Raw genomic sequence first — 14,161 nt, 5'->3', positions numbered from 1 at the left:
GTGGGAGGACCCTGACATGTCAGAATTAAACTCCTCTTGCTATTGCATCGATCAGTGTCTCCGTGAGTCTCATTCAAGAGGTCCTAGAAGAGGTCCAATCAGGATCTCACAGTCCCCCAAGATTCTCAGACCATTTCTGTTTCCTCACACTGAGTCTGAGAAATCCCATGCTGTGCGTCTTGCTGCCTGACCAACTGGATGACCACAGATGTGCACTGAAGATGGCACATGCTCCAGCTGCCCTACCACACTGGGCCTCACTCACCCACAGGGACTAGGGCTTCCCTCTCCCCTGGCCCTTCCTCTGCCGTAGGAGCTCTACCTGCCTTCCCCCCACTGCCCTTCCCTTGCCTATAGGTGCTCCACCCTCTTTTCCTCAAGGCAGGAGACATCCTCCCACTGCACACACCCAGAAAAGCCACGGACTGGATGGCAGTCGCCCCTCATGCCCCTCCGACAAAGAGCTCCATTAAGGTCTAGAAGGTCTCATTCCTCTCTAAGGCAATGTTCTCAAGTTCCCTCGGCTCTGCATGGGTAGCATACCAGATGATTGTTCCACAGGCAATGATCAGACCATCCGTCTTGAAGCAGGGGTCCACTGGACATCTGCCTACCATGCTCAGCCCAACAGAATCACAATGCTCAGCTCTGGAAAGAAGTGAACCTCACTGGCCCCTCCCTACACTTGACCAAACAAAACACAGGATTGGCCCTGGAGGCAGAGGACAAAGGACAACCCTGGCTCTCCTTTATAAGGGGACAGGCTCCAAGATTGGGACTCCCTGATCCTAGGTGCTGTATTGAGTGTTGGCCAGTGGTCTTTGGTAGCCTGGGCAGCAGCGGGGCAGACATGGAGCTGCTGGCTGGGACTGGCCTGTGGCCCATGGCCATATTCACAGTCATCTTCATATTACTGGTGGACCTGATGCACCGGCGCCAGCGCTGGACTTCTCGCTACCCTCCAGGCCCTGTGCCGTGGCCTGTGCTGGGCAACCTGCTGCAGGTGGACCTCTGTAACATGCCATACAGCATGTACAAGGTGAGGGATTTAGTGGTGGATGGTGACCGAGGTTATGTTGTCAAAAGTGGCACATAGTGGGGGTTGAGGCACAGGTTAGATGGGGACCTGTGTACCCACAAGAAAACAGCTTTAGCAAGTTTTGGTTGGAAGCCAATAGGACTTTCTAGGGCAAAAGGTTTTGGGGGCAAAGTCCAGGAGGTGAAGCAGGATGTGACAGCAGCATTCAAGTCTTGTTGAAGAAGGCAGCAGGCATGGAGTTCCCAAGTCCCTTATGATCCTGTCAAAGACAATGTCTTAGTGTGGTGCAAGGTCTACTATAGCATTTCAGTCAGGGCACCAGTCGGAGGGGGCTGTGGCTGCCTGAGTCTTTTGCTACTATGTACTCTCTGGCCTCACTGCCCATCTTGGGGTCCCAGAATTTCTTTACGTGTGCGGACGTGCTAAGGTGTCCCAGGACAGTTTTCCAACTCTGCCAGGGTCTTGGCTGGGGTGTCCCATCTACTGTGATTTCTTTGTTGCAATTAAAAGATAAGAGGCCACAGTGGTAGGCATCCTCAGGCTGGGAATGGAGCCCAGTGAAGAGAATTTTCCCAGGATATATGAGAACATGTTCAATTACACGCAACACACACACACACACACACACACACACACACACACATGCACACCATACATACACACACATACATACAGACACACATACACATACAGATACACACACACACACAGACGTGCACACAAACATGCTCACACACACATATAGGCACTGGAACCTGCATGTGCACACTGAAAACCTTCCCCATGTTTGCAGAGTGAGTCTGGTTCTATGATCTGTGAGGACCTCCACTTCCTATGTGCTCTGTCCCTCTACTTCAGCTTCAAAACCGCTATGGTGACGTGTTCAGCCTACAGATGGGTTGGAAGCCAGTGGTGGTGATCAATGGACTGAAGGCAGTGCAGGAACTGCTGGTGACCTGTGGAGAGGACACTGCTGACCGCCCTGAAATGCCCATCTTTCAACATATAGGCTATGGGCACAAAGCTAAAGGCAAAAGGCTGTGTGGAATCAGGGCCAGAAAGGGGGGCAGTGAGCAGAGGAGTCTGGAGTTAAGCAAACCAAGAAAAAGTCCCTGGAATCCATTATGGAGCCTCGTTAGCATGCCGGAGGGTGGGAAAGCTGTGTTTGGGGGGAAGGGTGAGCTTATGGGGGACACTGATTTCCGAAGAGCAGAGAAATGAAGGGTGGAGAGGGCAGCACAGCCAGGTGTCCTTGGTCACACACAGATGTGTCTGCAGGTGTGGTGCTTGCACCTTACGGGCCTGAGTGGCGAGAGCAGAGGCGATTCTCTGTGTCCACCCTGCGCAACTTCGGTGTGGGCAAGAAATCCCTGGAGCAGTGGGTGACAGACGAGGCCAGCCACCTCTGTGATGCCCTCACCGCTGAGGCAGGTGGGTGATGGTGTGGACTGCAAGTGGGGATAGGGAAACGGGAACAGTATCTTGACTTTTTCTTGCATCTCCACTCCCCAGGGCGGCCCCTCGATCCTTACACCCTCCTGAACAAGGCTGTGTGCAATGTAATTGCATCTCTCATTTATGCCCGCCGCTTCGACTATGGAGACCCTGATTTCATCAAGGTGCTAAAAATATTGAAAGAAAGCATGGGAGAGCAAACTGGCTTGTTTCCTGAGGTAGGAGAACAAGGGCGGCCTTCTGTGCTGTCCATCTTCCCAGAGGAGGCTGTAGGCAGGGGATTTGGAAAGGAGACATCTAGAAGTGCAAACCACAGGATTAGAATCCTGGAACTTGGCAAGCCTGCAGCAATGCGGGAGGGATGCAGGGAGGACGTAAACCAAGGTCAGGGCTCCTAGAAGGTGAGAACCTGGTCCCTTTGCACACATGGAAGCCACTAACAACTGTGGGCTTTTCCAAATATCCTTTTTGATACCACGGGCTACTAGAGAATGAAGGCTAGGACTAAGGAGGAGTCAGGTGATGGGTGGGAACAAATAGGTCCTGAGTCCACCATGGGGGAGGCTGGAAACGGAGCCTGGCTGAAATCAGCACTAAGCCCATGTATGCAGGGGCCAGAGAGATGGTCTGAGGGTGAAGGTGCTTGCCAGGCAAGCATGACGCTTGTGCTTCCTTGCTGGGAGCCATGTATAAGGTGAGAACAGACTCCGGATGTTTATCCCGGACTCAACATCTTGGTTGTGGCAACAGCACTCCTCACAACATGTATACACAAACACACATTGACACGACGATGATTATTATTAATAGAAATCTTATTTACTCAAGTCATTAAATTAAAGGCAGCACTTTCTATGGTTGTCACAGGTTTTGAACATGTTCCCAGTTCTCCTGCGCATCCCAGGGTTAGCTGACAAAGTCTTCCCTGGGCAAAAGACATTTCTCACCATGGTGGATAACCTGGTGACTGAGCACAAGAAGACTTGGGACCCTGACCAGCCACCTCGAGACCTGACTGATGCCTTTCTGGCTGAGATAGAGAAGGTGAGAGACTATGGACTATGTGTCCATGCTGTTGTCGATAACCCAGTGACACTCAAGTGTCACCACCTGGAGTCATCAGGATGGTATCATGGTGGCTGTCCACTCCCTGCACTGAGTCTATTGCCTCATTCTGGCCCAGGCCAAGGGGAACCCTGAGAGTAGTTTCAATGATGCAAATCTACGTCTGGTGGTCAATGACCTGTTTGGTGCTGGGATGGTGACTACTTCTATCACTCTAACCTGGGCCCTGCTGCTCATGATCCTGCATCCGGATGTGCAGTGTAAGCCTGGCCGGGGAAGGGAAGAAAGGAGGGGGAGGGGAGGGCACACTCTTTCAGCTTACTTGGGACACTTGTGGCTCCCACCACTGGTTTGACCCAGACTCCAGCAAGGATGGTGGCCACCTTACTCCCATGGATCCAGTCTTATCATAGAGGTAGTGGAGGGAAAGGGGAACCCTCTGCTGTTCGTTAACTGAGCGGATGCTGTCCTTCCAGGCCGAGTACAACAGGAAATCGATGAGGTCATAGGGCAGGTGCGGCATCCAGAGATGGCAGACCAGGCCCACATGCCGTTCACCAATGCTGTCATCCATGAGGTGCAGCGCTTTGCAGACATTGTCCCAATGAATTTGCCACACAAGACTTCTCGTGACATTGAAGTGCAGGGCTTCCTTATCCCTAAGGTAAGCCTGGGTCCCCCCAGTGTCTAAGTCAGTGTTGCCAGCTACCCAGTGGCCTGAGCTGCTCAGGTAAGAAGAACTGGACTTTACACAACCCAATCCTCAACTCCACAGAACCAACTTCCCCTGGGAAGTATGGGAGGAGAAACAAGAGCGACAGCTGTACACTGGAAGCCACAGCTAGAAGGGCAAGCAAGGGAAAATATGACAGAGTGGTTATAACAGCCACGACCCACAAAGACATGTGACACCGTGTATACATCTGTCACTTGTCACATATCCCTGTCATAGCATTAATGAGAGCTGAGAAGCTACTAGGTCTGGGTTTACAAGAAAGGATCCAGTGTGTAAGGTAGAAGTGCCTGTGAACATGGTGACTACAGTCTAGGAAGTCACACCCTGTCCATGTCCAAACCATGTGCCTTCTGCCAGGGGACAACCCTCATCCCCAACCTGTCCTCAGTGCTGAAGGATGAGACTGTCTGGGAGAAGCCCCTCCGATTCCACCCTGAACACTTCCTGGATGCCCAGGGCAACTTTGTGAAGCATGAGGCCTTCATGCCATTCTCAGCAGGTACCTCTGGGGGGGCTGACTCCCTGTCTATTCCCAGGGTGGCTGGGAGGGTGGAGCTCCAATCAAGCCCCAGACTGACTGAGCTCCTGTCCCACCACAGGCCGCAGAGCATGCCTGGGGGAGCCCCTGGCCCGCATGGAGCTCTTCCTCTTCTTCACCTGCCTCCTGCAACGCTTCAGCTTCTCCGTGCCCACTGGACAGCCCCGGCCCAGCGACTATGGTGTCTTTGCCTTTCTCCTTAGCCCTTCCCCCTACCAGCTCTGTGCATTCAAACGTTAGAAGGAAAGAAATTCTAGTCCAGCCTCTACCTTAGTGTCATACACAGATTAAAACAGTTCTGTGGCTGCCACTTCTCTTCTCATTCAAAATCTCATCCCCGTCTGTGTTCAGTCCTCAGAGAAAGGTCTGGACCACACCTTGGCCTTCTCTGGATCCTTCCTTTGGGGACAACTTGAGTGTTATGAGAAATGGGTAACATCCGTTTAGTACAGAGTCATAGCCTCCAGTTTCAGTACTTGAGAACCCGAGACTAGAGTTTGGCAAGTTTGGGGCTAGCCTGGGGTATAAAGCAAGGTTTAGGACTGCTAGCATACACATCATAAAAAGACACTGTTTCATGAACACAAGTAAAGGCAGGAGCATAAAGGAAAAACTAAGCAAGAAAGAACAGAGAGCAGAGGAGCAAGAGAACAGGGGTGCTGGAAAGAAAAGGAAGAAAGGAAGGAAGACACTGATGTTCAGGATTGACTCCGACCATGTGCCATCCATAAAGATCCTTCCGGGGTAATGGGGTTGGTGACACACTGCAGGCAGAGGCCAGGTCTCCATGGGTCTCAAGGACAGATATAACAGGCTTCCACTAAGACTCAGCACTGCTCCTGTCTGCAGACATGACATGGTGGTCCCCAAGACCCTGTGGTGCCATGAGTGCCTGGAAAGGCTCCCAGGGACAGGAAGGCTGCTGTCCTCACAGTGGTGACTGCAGAGAAATAACAGAAGAAAAGCAGCAGCAGGCAAAGTGACAGCAGAGCTCAGGGTGTCTGGCACACTCACAGCTGTCTGTCAGATGTGTCAGAGGGTTGGACTCCCAGTCACCAGTGTGACTCAGGCTGAGGACACATCCCACAGGGGACTTCAGTGAGCCTCACTGTCCAGGGGCTTGGTGGGTGCCACAGAGATGAGCACCCCATGGCTACCCCGTCTCCACAAGCTCTAAGTCACACTCAGGTAACCAGGGGTCCACTTGCCCAAACCCTTGTTGCGGGTGTAAATGGTGCCACACAGCCCTCAGCCCCAGCTGTGCAGAGACACTGCTGTCAGCGTGTCAGGGCTCTCAGGCAAGGTCTCCCTCAGCCTGACAGGACTCAGGCCCTTGTCCTGGAATGTGCAGACAGAGCTCCCCCAGCTGAGGTTGTTCTGCGGCCCTGGCCACACTCCCTGCCACACCAGGCAGGTTGACGCGTTCATCTGAGCGTCGTTTTGTTTTATTTCAGTCAGGCATCACTAATATTCACCAGTGTTACCATTGGATTTCCTGTGGTGTTGGGGATCGACCCCAGGGCCTTCTGTACTCTCAGTCAGAACACTCAAGTGCACCATACCCAAGAGTGTATTTGTGTGTGTGCTCATGTGTGTATTATGTAGGCATGCGTGGCATAGGTACATGTGTGTGTGGGCGTGTGTGTGTATGTGTTGGGTAAGTTTGTGTCCATTGCCATGTGTATATGCTATGAATCCATAGTCTGTGTGTGCATGTGTGAATATGCATGTGTCCATATGCGTATTGTACCTGTGTGATCAAGAGTCTGTCTCTGTGTGACAGTATCTGTATGTGCATGAGTTATGTATGTGTGTCCATCTCTGTTTATAGTGTTTCGGCATGTGTCTCTGTGTGGGTGTATCTGTGTGTGTTCATGTACGTATATATGTTTCTGTCTGTGTGTGCCAACATATGTGCCTGTATGTTTGGTGTGTGTGTGTATGTATGTGTGTGTATATATATGTCTGCATGCACATGCGCACACACGCACACAAATACACACACACACACACACACACACACAATGATGCTACGGCCTGTGCACCTACGTGAGGACACCAGAAGTCAATGTCACGTGTCTTCCAATGCGCCCTTCACATTTACTATTTGAGAACATGAAGTTCATCCTTTCAGGTAGACTGGCTGGCCAAGGAGTTCCCAGGATGCACCAGTCCCTGCCCCCAGTGCCGTGGTTACTCTCACACAGCATCATACCAAGGTGTGCATAGGTGCTAGGATCTGAACTCAGGCCTTTGTGCCTCCCCAGCGAGCCCTCGACTCCCTGGAACATGTCTGCACCCCCCTGACCGCTGCCCCCTGGATGTGGTGTCAGAAGCAGCTTTGCTGGAGCACGCGCCGTGGCTCCTTACTGTCCTTACTTAGATCGACTGTTCCTTTGGAGGTTTTTCTCCTTCCTTTTTTCTGCGTGTTTTGGATCATCTTTACTGCTTTCCGGAACCACTCTACAATCTGACATCCCCCCAATAGAACCAAGAGGGTGCACGCTCCACAGCCCTGCCCAGTAGCCACACTACAGATGTCACCATTTTTCCAGGTTCTAGGGTCCCAGTCCATCATCCAGGGATGCTGTGGGTAGTGAAGGTCAGTCCTATGGGCTGAGCTGTCTCTCAGTAGCCACAAGAGGGCAGAGAATGCAGGCCTGGCACAAAGGAGGAACAGGCAGGGTTTGAGGAGCCCTTTCCCCTGCTCCTGCATGGCCCTGCCTTGGCATCTGATTAACCTTGAATGGGAAAGAAGCCATCTTGTGCCTGCCCATGGGGCTGAGACCCAAATAAATGGACAGGCAGCCTTCAACGCCTGGCCTTAAAAGTGCTATATACAAACGCTTTACCATTGGGCTACATCATTGACGCAAACAGCCATGGGGCCCTTCTCCTCTCTGCTTTTGAAGGAATTGTATGGGTGTAGGGACTCTTATTATTTATTTGTTTTGTTTTGTTGTTTGTTTGTTTGTTTTTTTTGAGACAGAATTTTGTTGTGTAGCCATGGCTGTTTTAGAACTCACTCTGTAGACCAAGCCAGCCTCAAACTCAGATCTGTGTACCTATGCCTCCTGAGTGCTGGAATTAAAGACACACACCACCACCCTCTGGCTAAATAAATGGTTTCCTGTATGATGTATTTTTACTATTCCTTTGCTCCCCCAACTCCTCCCACATCATCCACCGAGGGGTCCTCTTCTTAACGTCCTTGTGAACTGTCATAAGCACGCATGCATACACACGCACACACACACACCGCCTGCTGTCTCTGCTTGTGCCAGTCCTATCAGCAGGACACAAACTAGAGTCCTCTGGGAAGAGAGATGCAAGATTGAGAAGATGCCCCCAGCAGTCTGGCCTGTGGTGCATTCATTTTCTTGGTTGATGGGTGCTCTGGGAGGGCACAGTGTCCTGTGGGTGACCACCATGGGTGGGCAGGGAGTCAGGAATGATATAAGAAACAAGACTGACCAGCGATCATCCAGGAGTCCTCCCTGGTCTCTGCATTGGTTGCTGCCTTAGGTGGCAGTCTCTGTCTCCCCTAAGGGATGGCATTATAAACTCTAAGCTGAAACAAACCCTTTCCTCCCACGGTTCTGTGGGATCCCAGCAATAGAAACACAAAGACGCCAGTCCGGATCCAGTCTGGTTGTTTCTTCTTCTGGCTTTTCTGTGCATGTGTTTTTCTGGGCCTATGGGTTGAACCCAGGGTTGGGAGCATGCTAGTCACACCGTTAACCTTTTGGATGGGCAGGAGACTTGATGGTCCATTTTGTGGTTATTGTGTTATACTGTTTGCGTTCACCTCAAGTTGTCCGATTTCTTTTGCAGTTACCTTACCTCTCTCCATGTGGAAGACTGTTGCCAGGAGAGACTAACCCACCATGAAACAGAGGGCGAATAAGACTCAGAGGCCAGCATGTAACATCCTGGACCAACTTAGGGACTCCTCAAGATTCTTAGACCATTTCTAAGCTCCCTCTCACTGGATCTGAGAAATCCCATGTTGTGTGTCTTGCTGCCTGACCAACTGGATGACCACAGATGTGTACTGAACGTGGCACATGCTCCAGCTGCCCTGCCACACTGGGCCTCACTCACCCACAGGGACTAGGGCTTCCCTCTCCCCTGGCCCTTCCCGAGCCATAGGAGCTCTACCTGCCTTCCCCCACTGCCTTTCCCTCGCCTATATGTGCTCCACCCTCTTTTCCTCAAGGCAGGAGACATCCTCCCACTGCACACACACCCAGAAAAGCCACGGACTGGATGGCAGTCACCCCTCATGTCCTGCCGACCAAGAGCTCCATTAAGGTCTAGAAGGTCTCATTCCTCTCTAAGGCAATGTTCTCAAGCTCCCTCGGCTCTGCATGGGTAGCATACCAGACGATTGTTCCACAGGCAATGATCAGACCATCCATTTTGAAGCAGGGGTCCACTGGACATCTGCCTACCGTGCTCAGCCCAACAGAATCACAATGCTCAGCTCCAGTAGGAACTGAAACTCTCTTTGGAACCTCCCTACACTTGGCCAAACAAAACACAAGATTGGCACTGGAGGCAGAGGACAAAGGACAACCCCGGAACTCCTTTATAAGTGGACAGGCTCCAAGCTGGGGACTTCCTGATTCTAGGTGCTGTGTTAAGTGTTGGTCATTTGTCTTTGGGAGCCTGGGCAGCAGCAAGGCAGCCATGGAGCTGCTGAATGGGACTGGCCTGTGGTCCATGGCCATATTCACAGTCATCTTCATATTACTGGTGGACCTGATGCACCGGCGCCATCGCTGGACTTCTCGCTACCCTCCAGGCCCTGTGCCGTGGCCTGTGCTGGGCAACCTGCTGCAGGTGGACCTCAGTAACATGCCATACAGCCTCTACAAGGTGAGGGACTTAGTGGTGGTGATGCCTGGGGTTATTGTGTCCAAAGTGGCAAATAGTGGGGGTTGAGCCACAAGTCAGGCAGGGATCCGGGTCCCCAAGAGGGGGGAGGCTTAGCAATGTTTTTGTGGCAGCCACTGGAAATTTCTAGGGCAAAGTCTCAGGGGGTCAAAATCCAGGAGGTGAAGGGGGATGAGACAGCAGTGTTCAGTCTATTTGGACAGGACAGCAGCCATAGAGGTCCCAGTTCCCTTAGGATCCTTTCAGAGAGGAGGTGCTGTGAGGTCTACTACACCGTGCCAGTCAGGACTCTGAGCAGAGAGAGGGCGTGTGCCTGCCTGAATCTCTTGGTACTCTGTGTTCTATGGTCTCCCTGTCCATCTCAGTGAACCAGAGTTTCTTCATGTGGGCAGAGAGGCTAAGATGTCCCAGAATATTTTTCTTGCTCTGGCAAGGTCACAGCTGGGGTGTCCCATCTACTGTGATTCCTTTGCTGCACTTAAAAGGTAAGAGGCCACAGTGGTAGGCATCCTCAGGCTGGGGATGAAACTCACTGAAGAACATTTTTCCAGGATATATGAGGACCAAGGTATGACGATAAGCAATATATACACACAAATGTACATGTATAAACACACACAGACACACACTCATACACACGGACACACATACACACACATACTCATGGACACACACACGTACACACACATTCACATTCACATATACAAACATGCATGGGTAAATGTACACAAAACACGCACACACACATACATTCACGTTCGCATATACAAACACAAAACAGAGAGACAGAGAGAGAGACAGAGAGAGAGAGAGAGAGAGAGAGAGAGAGAGAGAGAGAGAGAGAGTGCACACTCACACTTTGACAATGTTGTACTGAGCCTGGTTCTATGATCTGTCAGGACCTCCCCTTCCTATGTGCTCTGTCCCTCTACTTCAGCTTCAACACCGCTATGGTGACGTGTTCAGCCTGCAGAAGGGTTGGAAGCCCATGGTCATTGTCAACAGACTGAAAGCGGTGCAGGAAGTGCTGGTGACTCATGGAGAGGACACTGCTGACCGCCCTCCAGTGCCCATCTTTAAGTGCCTGGGTGTGAAGCCCAGATCCCAAGGTGAAAGGCCATGGGGAGGGTGGAGATCGTTTCAGAGATATGGCAAGGAGCAGAGGAAGCATGGGCATCAGTGTGGGTGGGAATGTGATACTCAAGGAAAAGTCACTGAAGCCCAGGACGACAGCCCAGAAGGCATGTGCTGGCCTGGGTTAGCTCATGGCCAGGACGGACCAGAGAAGAGAACTGGGGAGAGCAGGAGGCAGAGTAGCTCGGCATCCTTGGTCACACACAGATGTGTTTGCAGGTGTGATCCTTGCATCTTACGGGCCTGAGTGGCGAGAGCAGAGGCGATTCTCTGTGTCCACCCTGCGCACCTTCGGCATGGGCAAGAAATCCCTGGAGGAGTGGGTGACCAAGGAGGCCGGCCACCTCTGTGATGCCTTCACTGCCCAGGCTGGTGGGTGATGGGTGAGGAATGCAGGTGTGCACAGGGAGATATGGGCAGTCCATTGATTTGCTTGTATCTCCACTCCATCTCCACTCCCAGGGCGGTCCATCAATCCCAAGGCCATGCTGAACAAAGCCTTGTGTAATGTGATCGCATCCCTCATTTTTGCCCGTCGCTTTGAATATGAAGACCCTTACCTCATCAGGATGGTGAAACTAGTGGAAGAGAGTTTGACAGAAGTCTCTGGTTTCATTCCTGAGGTGAGAGATTCAGGGCAGCCTACAGAGCCACTTGTGTGCGGTCCTTCTTCGCTGGGAGAAGCTGTGTGCCAAGGCTGTGGGAGAGGCCTTCTGGGAGTGAACTACAGGAGGACAGGCCTGTTGACAACTGTTGGATGACAGGAGTGGAGAAGTGAATCAAGATCAGGAATTCCAGAAAGGGAGAGACATGGGCCCTCTTTGTGCCTGAGAGACGGAAAGTCAGCGCTTGTCCCTGGGGTAGAATAGTCCTTCTATTCAGCTGGGGCTGTGAGAGCCTGTAGGTGGCGCTTGCAAATTTAACAGTTGAGGAGGAGGCAGGTGATGGGTGGGAACAAACAGGCTCTGGGAAGGAGGCTGACACCTGAGCCTGGTCCAGGTGAGTACCCAGCATCCCTAGCACCGAGGGGCCAACCAAATGGTGAGTGGGGAAGGATCCGGGCAAGCAAGCCTGCCACCCGAGTTTGATGTCAGGGACCCAGGTAGGATAGAGACAGTGGACTCTACACATTGTCCCATCACTTGTTCCCACACACCGAGGCACAGGAGCCCCATACACGATCATGATTCACTAATAACTGATTTTGTGAAGAGGAAGCTCTGAGACTTCCCTCTGTGTCTCTCAAAGGTTCTTAACACGTTCCCAGCACTGCTGCGCATCCCAGGGCTGGCTGACAAGGTCTTCCAAGGTCAGAAGACCTTCATGGCCTTACTGGATAACCTGCTGGCTGAGAACAGGACCACCTGGGACCCTGCCCAGCCACCCCGAAATCTGACTGATGCCTTCCTGGCTGAGGTGGAGAAGGTGATTGGCAGCCCAAGGAAATGGAGCCAGGGGCCAGGGGCTGAGGCCCTGTGAGCTGTGAGGCCAGAGGGATGGGGTCTTGTGTATCACCAAGTGTCTCAGCCCCTGGGCTGCCCTGGGGACATTGGGAGGCCATGTTGGGACTTCCTCTCCCTACTGAGCCCATCCTTTCTGCCTGGCCAGGCCAAGGGGAATCCTGAGAGCAGCTTTAATGATGAGAACCTACGCATGGTGGTAGTTGACCTGTTCACTGCAGGGATGGTGACCACCGCCACCACACTGACCTGGGCCCTACTGCTCATGATTCTATACCCGGATGTGCAGCGTGAGCCTGGCTGGGGCTGGGAGGGAGGTAGAGGCACACTCTCCAGATGACTTGAGACCCTTGTGGCTCTCAGAGCTAACTTAACCCAAACTCCAGTGCTGCTCACTGGTATCTTTCTCTCATGGACTCAGCCCTTAGCATGGTTGTAAGACATGGAAGTCCCCAGTGGCTGTTTCACTGAGGAGATGCTGTCCCTCCAGGCAGAGTCCAACAAGAGATTGATGAGGTCATAGGGCAGGTGCGGTGTCCAGAGATGACAGACCAGGCCCACATGCCCTACACCAATGCTGTCATCCATGAGGTACAGCGCTTTGGGGACATTGCTCCATTGAATTTGCCACGCATCACGAGTTGTGACATTGAAGTGCAGGACTTCGTCATCCCCAAGGTAGGCATGAACCTGTCACAATTCCATCAAGACCCACTATCAAACAAGGACAGGAGAGCTCAAGACCACTGCATCCTATTCCTAATGTGCTCACAAGAACCAGAGTGCATGCAGGCTGCAGCCATGGAGTCTTCAAACAAAGAGAATTGTCAAACGAAAATGTCCAAAGTACACGCGGAGTGCTGCACACAGGGATAATGGCCAGGGTGACCACCCATGGTAGTTCTGTTACAGGGTCCTCGAAGGTGCTGGGAGGCTCTGTGGTTGAGGTTGAATGAGGGAACCCAGTGTGTGCAGGAAAGAAGTTATGCGTGTGATCCTGGGCACCAGGGTCTCGGCAGTGCCACCCCTGTCCATCTTCATGCCCTGTGCCTTCTGCCAGGGGACGACCCTCATCATCAACCTGTCGTCCGTGCTGAAGGATGAGACCGTCTGGGAGAAGCCCCACCGCTTCCATCCAGAACACTTCCTGGATGCCCAGGGCAACTTTGTGAAGCATGAGGCCTTCATGCCATTCTCAGCAGGTACCTCTGGGGGGCCTGACTCCCTGTCGATTCCCAGGGTGACAGGGAGGGTGGAGCTCCAATCAGGCCCCAGACTGAGCCCCTGTCCCACCCACAGGCCGCAGAGCATGCCTTGGGGAGCCCCTGGCCCGCATGGAGCTCTTCCTCTTCTTCACCTGCCTCCTGCAGCGCTTCAGCTTCTCCGTGCCCGTCGGACAGCCCCGGCCCAGCACCCATGGCTTCTTTGCTTTTCCAGTTGCCCCCTTGCCCTACCAGCTCTGTGCTGTGGTACGGGAGCAAGGACTCTAATTCCAGTCCAGCTCTACAGGGCAAGCTGAGCCACGTTTAATAAACCAGTCTTTTGGCTGCTGCTGTTTTCTTCTTCACCCCAGCCCTGTCTCTGCTGGGTCCTCACACCACCGTCTCCAACCAACCTTTGCCACCGGCCTCATTCCTCTCTAGAGACAACGTGAGTGCTGTGCCGTGTGCTAAGCCTGGTCCATGGGCACAGGCTGCAGGTTCAGCACTCAAGAGCCCAAATCAGGAGGATCATGTATGTGGAGCTTTCCTGGGATATACAGCAAGGCCTAGGTCAGCCTGGGCTATACAACACGGACAGCCTGGTGAAACGAAACCAGAGCTTTGAAGAGGAAG

The 14,161-nt window shown here is 52.6% G+C and overlaps 2 protein-coding genes across 2 annotated transcripts; both read left to right on the top strand.

The window, feature by feature from the left end:
• Positions 1-795: 795 nt before the first annotated feature.
• Cyp2d3 (cytochrome P450, family 2, subfamily d, polypeptide 3) lies at positions 796-5,143 on the top strand. The gene is made up of 9 exons (NM_173093.1): positions 796-1,039; positions 1,898-2,069; positions 2,318-2,470; positions 2,552-2,712; positions 3,362-3,538; positions 3,678-3,819; positions 4,036-4,223; positions 4,653-4,794; positions 4,895-5,143. Exons 1-9 carry the CDS (start codon positions 851-853, stop codon positions 5,071-5,073), a joined length of 1,503 nt encoding a protein of 500 aa, NP_775116.1. The 5' UTR covers positions 796-850; the 3' UTR covers positions 5,074-5,143.
• Positions 5,144-9,474: 4,331 nt separating this feature from the next.
• Positions 9,475-13,873, top strand: Cyp2d1 (cytochrome P450, family 2, subfamily d, polypeptide 1). The gene is given in 9 exon segments (NM_153313.2): positions 9,475-9,714; positions 10,670-10,841; positions 11,086-11,238; positions 11,329-11,489; positions 12,115-12,291; positions 12,475-12,616; positions 12,817-13,004; positions 13,387-13,528; positions 13,626-13,873. Coding segments are annotated over 9 exon segments (1,515 nt in total). The 5' UTR covers positions 9,475-9,525; the 3' UTR covers positions 13,817-13,873.
• The last annotated feature ends 288 nt before the right edge of the window (positions 13,874-14,161 follow it).

Source organism: Rattus norvegicus, chromosome 7 (genome assembly GCF_021556685.1).
Source record: "Rattus norvegicus strain SHRSP/BbbUtx chromosome 7, alternate assembly SHRSP_T2T, whole genome shotgun sequence".
In the NCBI taxonomy this organism is placed as follows: Eukaryota; Metazoa; Chordata; class Mammalia; order Rodentia; family Muridae; genus Rattus; species Rattus norvegicus.
This window is presented reverse-complemented; position numbering and strand designations above follow the sequence as displayed.